Source organism: Zootoca vivipara, chromosome 11, assembly GCF_963506605.1.
Source record: "Zootoca vivipara chromosome 11, rZooViv1.1, whole genome shotgun sequence".
In the NCBI taxonomy this organism is placed as follows: domain Eukaryota; kingdom Metazoa; phylum Chordata; class Lepidosauria; order Squamata; family Lacertidae; genus Zootoca; species Zootoca vivipara.
This window is the reverse complement of record NC_083286.1, coordinates 33,606,830-33,624,848: the sequence shown is the minus strand read 5'-3', so window position 1 is coordinate 33,624,848 and position 18,019 is coordinate 33,606,830. Positions and strand designations below refer to the sequence as shown.

Here is an 18,019-nt window from a genome sequence, read left to right as displayed (position 1 = left end):
AGCGGAGGCTTGACAGTCATCTGTCAGGAATGCTTTGATGGTGTTTCCTGCTTAGCAGGGGGTTGGACTGGATGGCCTTGGGGTCTCTTCCAACTCTATGATTCTACTAGTGGAATTCAGCCCGTTTAAAAACGGGCGCTAGAACGCTGCTGTCGTGCAGCGCCGGCATGGGACGGAGCTTCGGAGGTCTCCGAAGCCCCGTCTCATGCGGGAGGTGCGCGGTGAGGCGGCGGGGGGGAGAGAAGCACTTCTCCCGCCCGCCCCCCCGCCGCGCACCTCCCGCATGAGACGGGGCTTCAGAGACCTTCTCCGAAACTCCGTCCCATGCCGGCGCTGCGTGCCGAGGCAGCGGGGGGGAGCGCTTCTCTCCCCCCCCGTCGCCTCGCCGGGCACCTCCCGCATGAGACGGGGCTTCGGAGAAGGTATCCGAAGCCCCGTCCCATGTCGGCGCTGCGTGCCGAGGCGGCGGGGGGGAGTAGCGCTTCTCCTCCCCCCCGCCACCTCGCCGCGCACGCCAAGCCAGTCCCCGAGCCGAAGTGCGGCGCGGCGGGTGCTTTTCGCTGTTTGCCTCCCCCTTCGCTCCGGGAAGGCAAACGGCGAAAAGCCCCCGCCGCGCCGCACTTCGGCTCGGGGACTGGCTTGGCGGCGGCGGGAAAAAGGGGAGGAATTCCTCCCCTTCTTCCCGCCGCCGCCAAGCCAAAGCCGGCTTCCCTCGGCGCCCGCTGCCGCTTCGGCTTCCTCGGGGAAGCAAGCAGGCGGGCTGTCTGCCTGCTTGTGTTCGCCGAGGAAGCGCCGTCCTATGCCGGCGGTGCGCGGCAAGGCTGCCGGGGGAGCGCTTCTTTCCCCCGCCGCCTCCAGCATGAGACTGGGCTTCGGAGCGGCGGTTGGCGGAGCGGCGGTTGGCTGTTGTCTCTCCGTCCAATCCCTGTGTCCCTGGGGCCCATGCGCAGTACCCCAGGGACACACGGGACAACTGGACGCAGGGACAACTTGGACATTATTATATAGGATGATTCTATGAACTGTTTATCACAGCCCCTCGGTGAGTAGAGGTGATCAAAGGTGTAGGTGCTTCTATCTGAGACATAAATGCTGAGCAGTGAGGCTTCTCCCCTGCCCTCTCTAGGCCTTTTTGAACATTTCAACAACTGCTGTTGACTACCATTTGTCAAATGTGCTGAAAAGAAAAGTATCAACTATTTTTAATCTCACCGGCGGAGGAGTGAATACTGTCCTGAAATAGAAAGAAGTGTGTCTATCTGGCAAAAAGTGACAGTCTAATGCTGTCAAGTGTGGAACTGAGAACACAATAAAAACAACATGGATATATTTTTACATTCCACTTCCTTTGGGCTTAGAATCCTACGGTATGTAATAAGAGAAAATCAAATTCTTATCCCCCGCCCCCAAAGTCAGCCGGTTTAGTATGTGATCCTGTGTACACAATATGGGAGCAAACCCCACTGTACTCAATATGATTCACTTCTGACTAAATAGGCACACACACCCCAAAGTGGCTAGAACCCTGATAACAGTGTGAAAGTCTCCGAGGTCCAGGATCTGAGCAGAAGTGACTGGTGATACCATGTACATCTTTTTGAACTTCTCATAGGTTAAGTCATAAAGTAAATCGATAGTTGACCTGAGTTAGAAAACAGGAAGCCAAAACTATGAATAGTTTGACAGTTTTGTCAGTGAACGGATGTGAGAAGTGGGGACCCTCAATAATCTATTGAGAACAGTGCTTGAGTTAGGGGTTAGCAGTGACGGTTAGGTGGCTCAGTTTGCTGATGATACCAAATTATTTGGGAGGTAAAAATGAAAAATCATTTTATTGCAATCGTCTTGTGAAATACTTGTTAATAAATTGCCTACTTCATTGTGTAGTGCAGAACAAATTTTATTTATCAAATAGCTTACAAGGATTAGTATGGTGCAAGTGCATAGCTGCTGCTTCTCCTCCTCCTCCTCCTCCGGTGCCGAAACATAGCTTCTTTTTATATGCATGGTGTGCGTGGAATCACATAGGTAAAGTACAATTGACTTTGATTTGGTACATGCACATCTAAATCTGCACTGTGTGTTGAGCACTCACAGATATACTTGACAATGATAGCCAAACCTACGCAAATCACGGTGTCTTCGTAGAATGCTAACCATTTAAAAGTACATACGCACACCCCAAGACCCTATCGTCAAGCTTGCTGATTATTCTGGGGGACGTTGTTACCCGTTAGATTACTGACGCAAGGCACCTGCAAATGCTTGATTGAATTAGCTATTAAAGGCTTAAATCATCCAGTGGTGCTTAAATCACCACTGTCTGTGTCATTGTGCTGGGTGACAACACAGCCTTCTTACTGGAAAAGATATCCAGAAACTGCAGAGGAGGGAGCAAAATATGCACACTGTCACTGCCAAGGAAGTAGTGGAGGGTGAGAAGACTCACATCCAGAGACCCTTTATATAGTGCACATAACTTCCCTATTTTCCAAACTGGTTTATTTTTAATTGTGTTTCTTTAGTTCAATAAAATAGTGGCTTTATTATTTTCAGCTCATCCATTTGTGCAGCCCACCCCTTTCAGTTTATTAGGTTGGGTCTAAACTGACAGTGCACTCCTAACCATGTCTATTCAGATGCATTCCTATTGAATTCAATGGGAATTATTTCCAGGTGTGGGGAAAGTGGTCCAGGAGATGCTTCCTCTCTCATAATGTTAGACCTTGCGTCAAAGAGTGAGCTGGCAGTTGGAGTTAACTATTAGCAAAAACACAATCTTAATAGACTTGGCTGAGTGTCAGGCCTAATAAGCACAGCAACTTATCCCCGGCAGGTCTTACCTCATTGCTAAGAAGAAGGGGGGGTTGGATTTGATATCCCGCTTTATCACTACCTGAAGGAGTCTCAAAGCAGCTAACATTCTCCTTTCCCTTTCTCCCCCACAACAAACACTCTGTGAGGTGAGTGGGGATGAGAGGCTTCAGAGAAGTGTGACTAGCCCAAGGTCATCCAGCAGCTGCATGTGGAGGAGTGGAGACGCAAACCCAGTCCCCCAGATTACGAGTCTACCGCTTTTAACCACTACACCACACTGGCTGAAAGTCCCCACCTTCCCACTGCCATCTAAGTCCTATCCTCTCCAGAGCTTTTTTCAAGCAATCAGAAACTGCACCTGTTGTTGCTGGTCTTGTTTCATCCCTCTTCTGGTTCTGGGAGATGGAGGGGAAGGGAGCTTGTTGCAGCAGGAAGGGGGCACCTGTGACTATTCATCAACCTGACTCATCACTGCCTCTTCACCTCCCTCCTCTGACTCACCTGCTTCAGTTTCTTCCTCTGATACTGGACTTCTCTCTGTCCAGACCCTCCCAGCTCACTAAGCCCGGTTTCCTCTTCAGCTTCTGAGTTCTGACACATCCTTTCCCCAGTCTCCCCCCCCCCCGACTGCTCATCATTGTCCCACCACCACTCTCTGGGCTCTGAGCCTTCTTCCTTTTGTGGTTCCCCAGCTGGTTCCTCTCACCGTTCCTTTGCTTCCAACCTTGGGGGCCATTCAATAAAGCTGAATGTTGGAAGATTAAGGATGGACAAAAGAAATAACTTCTTCACACAGCAAATACTTAAACTATGTAATTTGCTTCCACATAGGTCATGATTAGGATTGCACTGCAAGTCCCTCTTGCCACTGAGATCAGTGCAAACTGTGACTAACATAGTCTGAATCTAACACATGGTACTTTTTTATTTGTTATTTATTGAGCACATGTTAACACTAAAAAACCCTGGGCATTATGATAAAGCCATCATTGTTCCATCATTGTTCCATCATTTTCCCTGAGGCAGTCCAAGACATTTGAGAGGTGGCCATCCTTGAATCCTTGCAACGTTTCACAGGATGCAAGAGGGCATGGAAGTATGCACGAGACTTGTACCACAATATCACCAGTGACTTTGGGCGCAAACCCTGGATCCCACCTTGCTTCATTGGTGCTCCTGATAATATGGCCATCCACCCCAAGAGACCTCTTAGATACCAGTGCATTTGGGCCATCCCCTATTTTCTGAAATATTAACCATTTAACAACTGCAGCTGGTGGTAGGAGCATCCTGGTAGAGCATCAGGTATTATTATTATTATTATTATTATTATTATTATTATTACGGTCGAGGACCAGCTCTTAAAAGTAAAATGAAAATAAAATAAAAATAAAATGGATCCCTTTGAAAGAACAGTTTCCGGGAGCATAACGTATATAAGATGCTTTGAACAACATTTAAAAGATAATTGTTAATTATACAACTATGCTAAAAGTTTAACCCTTAAAATAGAAGCTGCAGAAAGCTGAGCCTAGCTCGCTCAGGGTACCATATTTTGGGGAAATTCAGGCGGACTCGGGAGAAAGTCTGTGTCTGCATATTTGGGCACAGAATCTGGCGACCACCCTGGTTGTCTTCAGGTCATTACCTAGCATGAGCAGGTTGTATAATTGCTTTTCCGGGAGGCTTGCTAACCTCACCAGTAAGGGGTCCAGGATCTCCCTTTGAGCTTCTTCATAGAGGGGGCATCTGAAGAACAAGTGCTCTGGGATTCCTATTTCCCCTAATGGGCATACGCAGAGTCTTTGGGTGTATGGGATTTTTTTTATAAAGCCCCTCCAGCACAGGCGTGGGCAATGCCACGCTTCTGGCAAGTGTAAAAGCCCTTCTTGCATTTTTTGCCAGGAGAAAGGAGAGGTATGGTGCCGGCCGGGGCGGCTATGTATCTCTCAATTTCTCCAATTCTATATTCAGGGCATCTTGAGCAGTCCTGTTGTCTTTCGATATCAATGAGTCGTTGTCTGACCATTGTTTTAGCTTGTCTTAGATCCAATCTTAGGAGGGCTTGGGGGGCAAGGCCCATACTCTGGAGAGAGTTCAGAACCGCTAGCTGCCAACTGGACTGGAACTGGTCGCATAGGATCAGTGGCGCAATCCCTTGGGGTTTCAAATATAGAGCCAGCCATTTATAGATTGATGATAGGCAGATTAAAGCCTCCACTCTCGTCGTGGGAACGTGTAGGAGGGCTCTGAGGAATTTGGATTGTACGCGCTCCAAGGGAGAGGAGGAGGAGGGCGGGCCTAGAAAGGCTCCATAAAGGAGCTGAGCCAACGTTTTGGCCTTAAATAGCTTAAGGGCCACAAGAACAAGAAGCCCCCTTGTGTTCTGTAAAATTTGAGAATACAGTTTGCGGTTTTTTCCGCTAAGCTTCCAATAGAGTTTATGTGCAATTTATTGGATCCTGTGGCCTGTACTGCCATTCCGAGATATTTGTAGTTGGAAACTTGCTCTAATCTATATCCTTGCAGATCCCAGCTTCTGGGCTTTGATTTTTTTTTCCCAAACACTATTACCTTAGTTTTTTGGTAGTTGATTTTGAGGCATTCTGTTTCACAATATATAGCAAGCCTCCTTAGTGCCCCTTTAAGTCCGATTGGTGTTCTGGATAAGATGACCGCATCATCAGCATATAAAAGGACAGGGATGTGCCTGTTTGCGAGCTTTGGTGGATGGAAGTCTAAATCAGTTAGTGCAGCTACTAGGTTATTAAGGTAAAAGTTAAAAAGTAGTGGAGCCAGAAGGCACCCTTGTCTGACGCCCTGGTAGGTTTTGATGGGATCTGTTAGGTGCCCTAGGTGGCTGCACCTGACTCTGAGGGCCGTGTTTGCGTGGAGTGCCTGAATTAGTAATAGGAGCCGTTTGTCGATTGATGTGTCCTGCAGTCTGTCCCAGAGTCTGGTTCTAGACACGGTGTCAAAGGCTGCTTTTAAATCTACGAAGGCGGCCTACAGAGCGGCCTGCTCTCTTGATTTATATTTGTCTATAAGATGTTGTAACGTTAGACAGTGATCCAACGTGGACCGGCCAGGTCTGAATCCCGCTTGTTCGATTGCCAGAATGTCTTCCTTCTCTAACCAGTCTGAAAACTTGGTGAGAAGGTGCTTTGCGTAGAGCTTACTGGTCACGCTTAGTAGGCTGATCGGCCTGTAGTTTGCTGGGTCCCTTCTGTTGCCCTTTTTGTAGAATTGCACTATTAAGGCTATTCCCCAATCTCTGGGGATATGACCAGAGTCGTCTATATGCGTGAAGAAGGCGGCTAGAAATGGTGCCCACCAGTCTACTTGTGCTTTTAACATTTCTGGCGTAATGCCGTCTAGGCCTGGGGCTTTAGCCGATTTCAGTTGGTTGATGTAGGTTTTCATTTCAGTTAGTGTTACTGGGGGCCATTTTGCCAGTTGATCTATTTTGCAGGTCTGGGGTGGTAGTTCAATGTTGTCATATAGAGATTGGAAATACGAAACCCAGAGGTTTGGTGGAATTTGTGAGGTTAGGGAAGAGTTGGTCTTGCGGGTGCCAGGGGCCACCAGTTTCCAAAAAAGGTTTTGGTCTTTGGATTCCGCCGCTCTGATTAATTCCGCCCAGCATTTTCTGCTGTAGGCATTCTTTAGAGCATCAGGTTAATCTTGCTGACAATGTCCATCCAAACAAAGGCAGCAGTCCTTCAAATTTCCAATTTACCTTACCAAATTCTGATGATTTTATTGCCAAGGCTTCAGCTTTGCTATTCACACAGTCATGTATGCATATGTTTGTGCTGGCGAAAAAGAACTTGCAACCACCTAACCCAAAATGCCCAAGTATAAAAATTCCTCGATGTCTGAAGATACTAAAAGAAGGAGGACTATATTGAAGAAGGACTTTGTAACAATGATTTTTATTAACAATGAAATAAAGGATTTGAACACAATGGGACATTACTGAAAAACATCTAAATATGTGAGCTGTACATTGTTACAGAAGTACAGAAGTATTCTGTTTCATGTGCTTCTAAAACATTAGAACTCTTCCACTGAACACTCAGTCTCACAGTTCTGGACCCTGATCTATTCTGCAACAGCTACCATTCACTCCACACAACATAAGATGTATGAGAAATAGTGCCTAAAAATGGAAGGTGTTCCATATTTAATAGAAATTTGTACAACAACAACATTGTTGTTATTTTTAGTGCTGTGGTACCCACCTTGATTCAGTAACTCCTACACCTTTAATGTGAGCTACTTGGAGTTTATGATGCCTTGACCTATTCTTTTCAATCTCTTGCCAAGACTTGGTCAGCACAATGGTCAGAGATGTGCACAATGGCCATGCTGTTTGCAGTAACTGCATCAAATTCATGCACTGGGTCTCCAAAACAATCTCAAGTGGATACATCCATTAACAATGCTTTCTTACAAGTAAAACTGTTGGTAAAAGCCTAGACATTTTGGACAATTTGAAGAAGACCCTTGTTTTCCTTGAACCTGTATGCTTTTTCACTGTTGAGAAAGGAAGACCCAACAACTGGAGTTTATACAGAGGAAGATTTGAGCAATATTCCTTTTCCCCCCCTTGTGGTTCCTTCAAAACCTAATCTGGCTACATATTAAGCATTTCTTCCAATTATTTCAGATTTTGCTCCAGATCAACTGTACATGGTTTTCAACGTAGGACTGTTTTCATACCACGTGAATTTAGTAACCAAGAAGCAAACATGAAATAACATGGGTGGCTAATCAGTACAGATTCACTCGCTGAAGTTGTTTACCATGAAGTCACCATAGTGGCATGTTTGCAATGTGGCTACTATTACATACACTTGCCCTTTGAAATGGCAACACCACAGGCTGATCCATTACACACCTGGTCAAGAAAAAACCATTCCTAGTTTCTAATTGCACCTAGAATCCTAGCATGCAGTATACAAGTAGCTTCCATTGCTTTTTATTCAATAATTTGGCTGCCCTCCTAAAAGGTGCAGGCACTGGGGTGAAGGTATTAGCAAACAGAGACAAAAGGATTGGCCCACAGGGGGCTCTGGAATGATGCCTTTGTTTACTTACTGTTCATATACACATTTTCCCTTGGTGCACTTTAATGAAAAAGGTATTAACAGACACTGTCCTATTTATTGTTTATGTGTTGCAACCTCCCACATGTCCTGTCTCTCGGGCCCTTGGCTGCAAAGAAGGTAGACAGGTTAATGGATGCTCCCTAGATCTAGTTGTCATGAGGACATTCCACATACAAAAATACTAATTTCAAAATATCATTTGAGCTTCTTTGCACAGAGATACAGATGCATGGAAAGAACGAAGATGGGCACAGGGAAGAAAACTGAACGGCAAGATGGAGAAGAAATGGCAGGACAGAAAAATATCAGACATCCTAAAAGGTAATGCACTGGCAACAGTTAAATATAACTGTTTACTTTTTTCCCGTGTGTGTGTGTGTGTGTGAGAGAGAGATGGATACTATTCTCCACCCCACCCCACCCGCCACGGTGTCACAGGTATGATCCTTCAGGCAAGGCAAAACTGGATCTTTCTCTGTTCTCCAATGGTCGAGGGAGGGGCATTTCTTTACAAGCACTTCAAGAGAAAAGTGTTACAAGATGTTCCTCTGGGGCAGTCACAGAGCTTTCCGATCCTGGATCCTTTCCGCACGGCACACTGCTCTCCAGCATCACACTGTTGTTGAGAGTAACCAACAGTTAGACAAAGGAAGTCACCATGCAGAAGAACAAAAATGGCTACAGTGCCATTTCTACTAATTTTTCAACACCCGAGCTTTACTTTTTGAGGATTTTAATATTCTGCTATCCCAATATCCTAACAGGACAACAAATGAGTGGGAGAATTGGTTTGCTCGACTTCAGGTTAGGGGGCTTCCAGAATGGGGCTTAATTTGCAAATGGATCACTGACATTCTGCAGATAGGTCATTGGCAACAGGTCTTTGTGTTGTTGTTTTGTTGTTTTGTTTTTACTCATTCAGATAAATTCAGATTAAATGGAGGTGAAGCCAGGCTGGCACTATGAGACCAATTATGATGTGTAGTGCTGCAAAAATAACAAAACAAAACAACAAAACCAACACCTGCTTGCAACGAGGAACAGTGATCCCACAGTAATAACCCATCTGGAAACATGGATACCAATATTGGAGTATCTAGAAAACCACATTAAAATCTCTAGCCCTCATCAAAAAGTTCCCAAACATACTTCCCCTAGGGATATTTGTTGTTTAATAATGGAAGCATGCAGTATTTGAATTAGCAATCCTGTACGTGTCAACTCAGAAGTCCCATTGTTTTCAGTGGTGCTTCCTTCCAGGTAAGTAATAAAAGATCACAAGCAAATAACTCTTTTGACCAAAGCACACATATTGCTGCCAAACGTTTCAAGTACAGATCGAGAACTGAAACCCTACTTATATAAGAATCCACTCAAAACTCAAACTGGAAATTTAAATATTAATAACATTAAGGAATTTTGTCTCCCAGTGCAATAGAAAGTCATTTCTAATACCTTAATATAGCAAGGGGTAAGTGAAATCTAGTCCTCAGCTGAAATCAATGACCAGTTTCTTATTGGCTACTCAGAAGGAATTTTCTTTTTAATGTGCTCCAAGTTCCACATCAATTTTAGATGATAGAATATAACAAAAAATGCAAAGAAACTAAGACTGCAACCTTCCGCTTCCACTCGATTTTCAATCATGTCTACTCAGAAGTAAATTTAATGGGATTTACTCCCAGGTCTGTGTAATCGGGGATACCTAATAGATTAATAGGGCAGGGAGAGCTCAGAACTCTTGGAATCACAGCAATTGCGTGAAAGAGCAACAACCTGCAAAAGTTCTGAGAGGTGTGGACTCCCAAGTCCCGATTTCAAATTAAGTGGGGGACGCCAGGATCAGAACCAGTCAACCAGGCTGAAGTCCGGATTGACAGTCCTAGCCCTGTCTTGACCACACACACACCCTGCAACTTCCTCTGGTCCCTCTCCGGACAACTTTCTCCTTCGAAAGCTGCCCTTTTCCCTCTCAGCGCGATGGGATCGGAACTCGGAAGCCAACTCACCATGGGGACTTGACCATACTTCTTCTCGTAATGCGGGAGCCGCTTGCTTTTCAGCTTCTCCAGAACTTCCTGCAGCGCCTCGATCTGCAGACACACAAAGCGAGCCGTCAGTGCATCGCGCAAGCAAACCTCGCAGGGCGGTGGGGTCACTCCCTGCCTCTCGCGGACACGCACTGCGCTGCCCATGGGCGCCACGAGATTGGACACCCTCCTTGAGCGCCTTCCTCCTCGAGCTTCATCTCCACCTCAGTCCCTAGATCATCTCCCTGCTCTTAACTGTGGCGAAGTTTCCCCTAGACTTCTACCTCTGCCGAGCAAAGGGAGCGATCCAACTAAGCAAGTTATTTTACCCGCGATCCGAGCACGCTTTCTGGGTGGCCCCCGCCCTGCCCATGCACACCCTTCCCTGCTGTAGGACCTACCAGCTCCTTCTCGTGAGACGTGTCCTCCATCGTGGAGTAGATGTCCAAGCCTCGCGGCTGGAGGTCCGTCTCTTCCTGCCCTTTGACGCCCACCAGCAGCAGCACCGCGGCTCCCAGCAAAGCGAGCAGCCGGCAGCTCTCCATGGTGCTGAAATGAAAACGCTGCACCTCGCGGAGCCCTCTTTATACAGCTGGCTGGGGGCACCTGTTGACAGAACTGTTTGCTCTGCGATACGTCAGTCCTGGCGCGGGTGTGTGTGTATGGGGTGGGGGTGGGGAGGCGGGGACTGCAAGGTGGATGACGGAGAGTTGGGCGATTAGCTCAATTTCCTCCAGGGTGAACGAGAGCAAGAAGAAGACGCAAGACAACAAGAAAAGTGAGGTGGGGTGGGGTGGGGTGGAAGGCTGCACTTAGGGTAAAGCGCAGTGACGGGCCTCTTTCCGGAGACAGAAACTATTCCTATTTCTAACGCAACATGTTCCTCATGGACATGAGTGTGTTCCAACTTAGTATCACTGTGCATGGTCAGAAGGTACCTGGGAGCATCTAAAATTTTGACATATAATATCTGTATTTTTAAATATGTTATCATTACACACACAAAAGTCTCCAAGCAACTTGCAGCATCATAAAATGGAAAACTAATAAAACCAGTTAGGAACCAGATAACAATAGGGAAACATAACACAGTGAACAAATTTTCTCATCCAGGAGTCCTATGAAAGGGATAACCCCAGACCAAAAGCTGAGTACTACAAAATAGGCTTGATCATACTGAAGTATATGGGCAAAAGAAATGCCATAGCCTGGCATTAAAAAGCTGACAATGAGAGCACCAGACATGTTGCCCCAGAGAAAACATAAAAGAAAACAGTTGACTGAACATAGGAAGCAGTTCCTTCCTGCCAGTTCGGATCATTGGTCCTTCCTCTCAACTTTCTGTAGCTATTCAGGAATCTGGGAAAGCTGGTTAATGTTGGATGTAATCCGAATGTTACCTTTGTAGAATGAATGTCACGCTCATGGGTGGCTCCCATGTTATGCACTAAGGCTCAAAGTTCCACATCATGTGGTTCATGGTTCTGCTCCTGCTTGCTTTCCTAGTGTCAGGACTGCTGACACTGGCAGGCGAAATATCCATATGATTCTAATGTGGTACAGAACTTAAAATGATGCCAGTAAAGCACAAGAGCTAACTAGAAGAGGCAGCAATCACAGCACAAAGACCACATTTCAACCAGACCTGAATTCACACAACAGGATGGATTGGTGGTAGTGGGGGGAATAACTTTGCAGTCTACATTATGCAGTTGTCATCATGCCAAGGAAAATGGTCATGGTGGCTCTAGGCCTTCAGTCTAGCATTTCTCTTGTTACAAATGAAAGCTGTAAGTGGTACTGGGCAGTCTGCATCCTGCATGTTTGTAATATGTTGTTTAAAATGGCTTTTTGGTATAGGTCAGGGATAGGGAGGCTGTGGTCAGATATTTTTTGGACTCCAACCCTCACCAACCCCAGCCTACATAGTACATGGTCAAAAATTTAATAAGTATTATTATTAAACAAATTTATAGACAGCTTCATGGTATAAAGCCATCAAAGTTGTGTCCAGGGTAAAAACAAAGTAAAACACAGAAGCACAATCTCCAAGAACAAGAAAATCAGTTCAACAAATTCTGTAACAATAGAACTATCCAAACAAAACTCAAAAAACAACAAAAACATTTCATGAAATGTAAAATTGATTTTTCCATAAATGACTGAGTTACACTTCAGGAAAAGCCTTTGTAAACAAAGCTGTCTTTTGTAAGCATCTAAATATCACCAAGCTAGGCCCATGACTTCTGCTGAGAGTTGTACTCCACTTTTGGAAGGACACACATTTCCAATTGTTTTGGATTGTTGGTTATACAATTTATAAAACAGGATAGAGTTGAGGTGGTGGAGGTAAGGTGCTTTAAGGCTTGGCAGTGAATGTAACATTTAGAAACTGCAATGACTGCTCAACTATGGACTTCAAAATAAATTGCTATTATAGATTAGGTCTAACTTATCTCATTAACCAACCGTGTAATGCCAAGTAATTTTAAAACAAGCACTTAAATCACATCTCACTTACATGACTCACACAAAATAACCAGTTCTATCAAGAACTGCCCATGTTCTTAGGCAGTGCTATTTTTCTAGAAAAAGAAGTGCCAGAACTCAGCATGAATTGTTCTCTAATAATGGCAATGGCTCCCACCTGAGAGGTGCCGGAACAGAGTTCCAGTGAGTTCCAGCTGAAAAAAAGCCCTGAGTTTTAGACTCTCGTCTGCGGATGCAACTTGGGATGTATCCATCTAAGTCCTACTTTAGTAGGGCATGGAAATAAATTATTTAAGTTAGCCACAACTAACAAGACTATTAATTTTAATGGGTCTACTCTATGACTCTATGATACTATCCCTTGTACTCTCCCCCCAAGGAATTGCATCTGTTCCTCAACCATAACAGGCCTAGCTCCTTAATATTTTAATGCACTCTCAATGAATAAAACCAAATGTTACCTAATATACATAATTTTATTTGTATGCCACCATTTTAAACAATAAAAATGTCAAAAAGTACACGACCAAATTGAACAATTTCCACATAAACCATAGTATCTAAAATATATTTACAAATACTATCAATAACAACCCCCTCCTCCCCGCAAAAACAAAACCCTAAACAAAACCCCAGCCTGAGAGTCAAGACTACATATGTATATGACAACACAGTGAAAATTAATAATTTCCTACATCTTATAATAAGCAACCAGGAGGTAACATTTGCAAGGTATGAAGTCTGTAGAAATGCATCCTTTTTCATTATCTACATCTCAAGATTATTGATGAATTATTCCCAGCTCAAGAAGGGATTTAATTACCACTCTCTGTGGGAACCTTGGCAAGCTAAGGATGTAATTCTGCAGCAAAGGCCTGGGATCAGAAAGTAGTCTTCCCACTCCCTGCAACTAAAGGACAAGTAATCTGGCAAATAGTTCTATGAGGCATTGTCTGCAGCCCAGAAGAATGTGCTTAGAATAGGAAAGATGACCCAATATTATGTGCTGGTTTTTATCTATGAAGTCTTATGTGGTTCAGGACCCCAATAGAAAGGAGCGCCTCTCACCATAAGAACCAACATATTTTTAACAGTCTCTAGGTTGATGAATTTCCTTTTTACTGTTATCCACCTTGAGCAATATTCTGTTGGAAAGGTGAGATATAAATATTCTGAATAAAATAAAATTAATCTACATATTGCTGATACTCACGCCAAATTTCCTGATCAGAGCAGCCAGTGGCTTCAGAAAGATATCAAAAAGCATGGGATACAAGATGGAATCCTGTTCAACACCATAGAACATCCCCCATGGCACTCAGAGTTGCCCTTCTATAACTACAGTGGTACCTCGGTTTATGAACACAATTGGTTCCGGAAGTCTGTTCATAAACTGAAGCGTTCATAAACTGAAGCGAACTTTCCCATTGAAAGTAATGGAAAGTGGATTAATCCGTTCCAGACAGTCCGCGGAGTACTTAAACTGAAGCGTTCATAAACTGAAGCGAACTTTCCCATTGAAAGTAATGGAAAGTGGATTAATCCGTTCCAGACGGGTCCGCGGAGTACTTAAACTGAAATGTTCATAAACTGAAGCATGGGTGTAATTGGTTCCGGAAGTCTGTTCATAAACTGAAGCGTTCATAAACCGAAGCGAACTTTCCCATTGAAAGTAATGGAAAATGAATTAATCCGTTCCAGATGGGTCCGCGGTGTTCATAAACCGAAAATTCATAAACCGAGGTGTTCATAAACCGAGGTTCCACTGTACTTCCATTTACAGTCTGGGAAGTAGGATCAGAACCACAAATGTGTTGTGCCCCCAAGTCCCACCTTGCTAAGCCTTTCCAGAAGTTACTATGGTCTGAAAGTTGCCGAGAAGTCAATAACAAGCAGGGCCACACTTCCACATCTTTCTCGTAACAAATGTCATCAACCAAAGGTAACCAAGGCTGTTTCAGTGCCAATGACCATCCATTCCTGAAGCCAGAATGAAATGGATCCAGGTAATAGGTCTCCTCCAAGCATGCCAGAAGCTACACCGCCAGCACCCTCTCCAACACCTTGCCTCTAAAAAGGATATTCACCACTAAGAAATAATTGTCTAACACTTCTTGGTCAAGGCAAGGAGAGAAGGCATCACTGCCTCCTTCAAGGCAGTTGGTACCTCCCCGTCCTCCTGTTTGTTGCCATCCATCTGTCTTCAGGAGACAATGGAAGACTACACCATTTGGGGTGAAGTCAAATGGCTGGAGAGCTACGGCACCTGCTGTGGCTCTAGAGACCAATATGAAATATATGTTTTGTTGCAACTGGGGCAGATCAAGGCATCCAGTTGTGCTGCAGCAGACATTCCATAGCGTTTCTTCTCTTGGCTCTCCTCCCAGTAGTCATACTACCTCGTCACTGCTGTAGATACAGAACCTCACTGTAATCTGTTGAGAACTAGACTTGCCCCACAGTTCACAACAGGGAGATTTCATTGTAGCTGTTAGTGACGGCGGTCACCTTTGTTCATGTAGAGCAGGCACCCCCAAACTGCGGCCCTCCAGATGTTTTGGCCTACAACTCCCATGATCCCTAGCTAAGAGGGCCAGTGGTCAGGGATGATGGGAACTGTAGTCCAAAACATCTGGAGGGCCGAAGTTTGGGGATGCCTGATGCAGAGGGTCACAATGCCTTGTTCTGGACAACACAAGAGGAGGCTGTCGAGGTGTATCATGTGGGAGGAATTCAGCTTTCAGCACTTCTGTTGGGATTCCATCCTGTCCTGGGGTTTCACATGCCTGAAAGTTGATGGCGTTCTTCAGCTTGTCAAGGGAGGGACACCTAGCTCTTCCAAGGCACACAGAGTCTGGCTGCTGTTGATTGCTGTGTCAGAGACCCATGTTTCCCCAGGAGTACAGTTCTTGATAGTGCTCTGCCCATCACTTCATCTGCTTGCTGTGGTCTGTGATGCTCTCCCAACAAGGTTTACAACAGTGACGTTTTCCCGATTGTTGACTCAAAGGCTTTCTTCATGCCTTCACATATTTTGTGAGTGTTGTTGACGTCAGCAGGAGTTGAATGCTCTGACCCAGCTTTAGCCAGAAGTCATTGGCACACCATCCGGCAATCCACTGGGCATCACTCGTTGCCTTTCTGAGTGCATATTTTCACAGGGCACACTCTTGCCTTCCAAGGAAACATTAATTATTTGAGTATGTAACTTGGGGAGAATTACAATTAGATAACAATGTAGTAAATCTAGTTTCATTTAAATTATGCCTGAACACATTTGGACTAAAGCTGTGTCTTGGAACAGATTGCCTTGCTATGGAGTGGGTTATGGAATACGATACAAGGTTCAAAAATGCCAAGTATCAAGCAGCTCCCATTGGTTTTACTGTATTATCTTAAATTCCTCCCATTAAGGCAATTAATCTTTGCTGGAGTCCAAGTCTTTTCTGCTATTAAATGCTGTGGGTGAGACCCAACATAGTGGAAGCAGGTGTTCATTTATACATGGTGGGGCTTCTTCTTTCTCTCCTCCCACCAAAATAATTTGGGAGGGGCACATGGGGGCTGGCGGGGGGGACGACGACTGCAATTCCCATTGTGCAAGCATATTTCCATTGGGCAAGTGGCAAGACATCATTGAATGTCACCCTGTACGTTACAGGTGGGGCACCAAAGGAGGAGAGGAACATTAGTGACAAAATAACATCTGTGTAAGAGAAATATAATGATTGTACAGCAAAATTAAGATATATGGCTTTGTTCTTTCTTACCTACTCATTGTTACTCACTGTTAATATAGCTCATTTTAGTTTAACTAAAATATATAAAGGTGTGTGTGATGCCTGGCTATTTAAATTAAATTAATGAAGATGTACAAGCTGTCTGACTTCTGAATCATTTATATGCCCTAGATGCAAATTTGAATGTTATGGGGGAAAGATATTTGTGGATCAAATTTCAATTATTTAATAAATTGTCCCCCCCCTTTTTTTTACAAAAATGCCACAATTACCTGTCTAATTACTAGAGCAGTATCATATGAAGTCTGATTTCAGTATGCATAATAATAAAACCCAACTACAGTATTGCACAAATCTTTATTTGATATACTGATTTTTTTAGCCCATTTTATCTTTTTGATTTGTTAATTAAAATCATATTAATAATCCAGAGGTGCCACTGCCAGACCATCCAAATCACATTCGGAAAACTCCAAACTCTGTCTTCTGGGTGGGTGCATTGAGTGCGGCACTCAGGCTGAGACCCAAAACCAGTCTTGTATCAGCCGGGTCAATAATTCCATCATCCCACAGACTGAGAAAAAAAAGCAAAAATAAAGGGTTACATTTTTACTGCAAGTGACACAGAAAGCTATTTCAGTTTAATAAGCAATAAATGGAACCTTTAGCATAGTACCTAACTACATTTTGCTAGTAGTAGCATTTAAGTGACACCATTACATGGGCAGTAGACTATAGTAGAATCTGCACTGTGCCATGTGGCTCCCACATACGTAGCTTTGCTACATTTAAAGGCCACAACATCCCAATGGATTCTATTCAGTTACGATTCCATCCTGAAACTGCTATAGATCCTGTCAGTCATTCAATATTTAACCAGTATTTCCATTAGAAAAGCAAAAAAACCAAAAGTGACAACTATGTAACAGAGGAGAATGCAACTTTTCTATAGTCAAACTACAATGGAATAACAACCACCACCACCACCTATCAACATAAAGGCTAAAGGTTGCAGTGACCACAACATTCACCCGTATCTGCAGTATGTGGAAATAGCACATTTCAGATCTGTTTTGAATGCACTTTGTGTTCTCCCAATTTGATTTGTTATTCAGGCCAAAATCTGGACTTTTAAATCTGAACCTGTTTCACCACCACTGACTGTAAGAGGGAAATCCAAAAAGGGGTATCACTTTTATTTTCCACATGTGGATGAAATTTGCATGCAAAGAAGCCCCTCTTTTAGAGGATAAAGCCTTCTGAATTTCAGGCAGACCTATCCAGGAGCTTCCATACAGGGAACCTTTTAAAGGAAAAGTCTTTTGTGCAAGAATTGGATGCGAATCACAGGCATTGGTCAGCCCTTCTGACAACTATGCTCTAAACCCAGTGTTTGTTTGTTTACACACACACACACACACACACACACACACACACACACACACACACACACAAACATGTAACAAGAATCTTAAAGCGGTTTACACAAAAACAATAGGGCGGTATATACATTCAGTTAATCATAATAATAATAATTATTATTATTATTATTATTGTTATTATTATTCAACAAATTTGAACAAAACTATTTAGTTTTGTATTACGCTATCCCACACATATAGTGCACAATCCAAAGAAACTTTCAAATCTCCTCCAGCATGTACACATGTACACATACACACACACACACTTTTTTTTTACAATATCTGTTCTCCAAAGAGGAAATGAAATGTAAATTATGACTAATTACTAGGCTTAAATGTAAAGTAAATATGGTTTTCGCATTCAACTCAAAGATATAGAAAGTGGTGAGACATTTCTTTGTAAT

At 43.9% G+C, this 18,019-nt stretch overlaps 2 protein-coding genes across 3 annotated transcripts in view; both read right to left on the bottom strand.

Annotated features, from left to right (window-relative positions):
* Positions 1–6,676: 6,676 nt before the first annotated feature.
* CARTPT (CART prepropeptide) lies at positions 6,677–10,572 on the bottom strand. The gene is made up of 3 exons (XM_035099931.2): positions 10,363–10,572; positions 9,941–10,024; positions 6,677–8,547 (listed from the first exon to the last, which is right to left on the bottom strand). The coding sequence occupies exons 1-3, from the start codon at positions 10,504–10,506 to the stop codon at positions 8,440–8,442; spliced, it is 336 nt and encodes a 111-aa protein (XP_034955822.1). The 5' UTR covers positions 10,507–10,572; the 3' UTR covers positions 6,677–8,439.
* Positions 10,573–16,529: 5,957 nt separating this feature from the next.
* Positions 16,530–18,019, bottom strand: part of MCCC2 (methylcrotonyl-CoA carboxylase subunit 2) — a 36,156-nt gene continuing 34,666 nt past the window's right edge. For both annotated transcript variants that reach the window (XM_035099930.2, XM_060280223.1), the window contains one exon: positions 16,530–16,765. In XM_035099930.2, coding sequence (XP_034955821.1) covers positions 16,648–16,765 — 118 coding nt within the window. In that variant the 3' untranslated portion in view covers positions 16,530–16,647. The remainder of the gene's footprint in view (positions 16,766–18,019) is intronic.

Coding starts and splice junctions, on each gene's coding strand:
- CARTPT (XM_035099931.2), bottom strand. CDS start 10,506: ATGGAGAGCTGCCGGCTGCTCGCTTTGCTGGGAGCCGCGGTGCTGCTG. Junction 10,025..10,362: donor CGTCTCACGAGAAGGAGCTG/GTAGGTCCTACA, acceptor GTGTGTCTGCAG/ATCGAGGCGCTGCAGGAAGT. Junction 8,548..9,940: donor AGTATGGTCAAGTCCCCATG/GTGAGTTGGCTT, acceptor TCTCAACAACAG/TGTGATGCTGGAGAGCAGTG.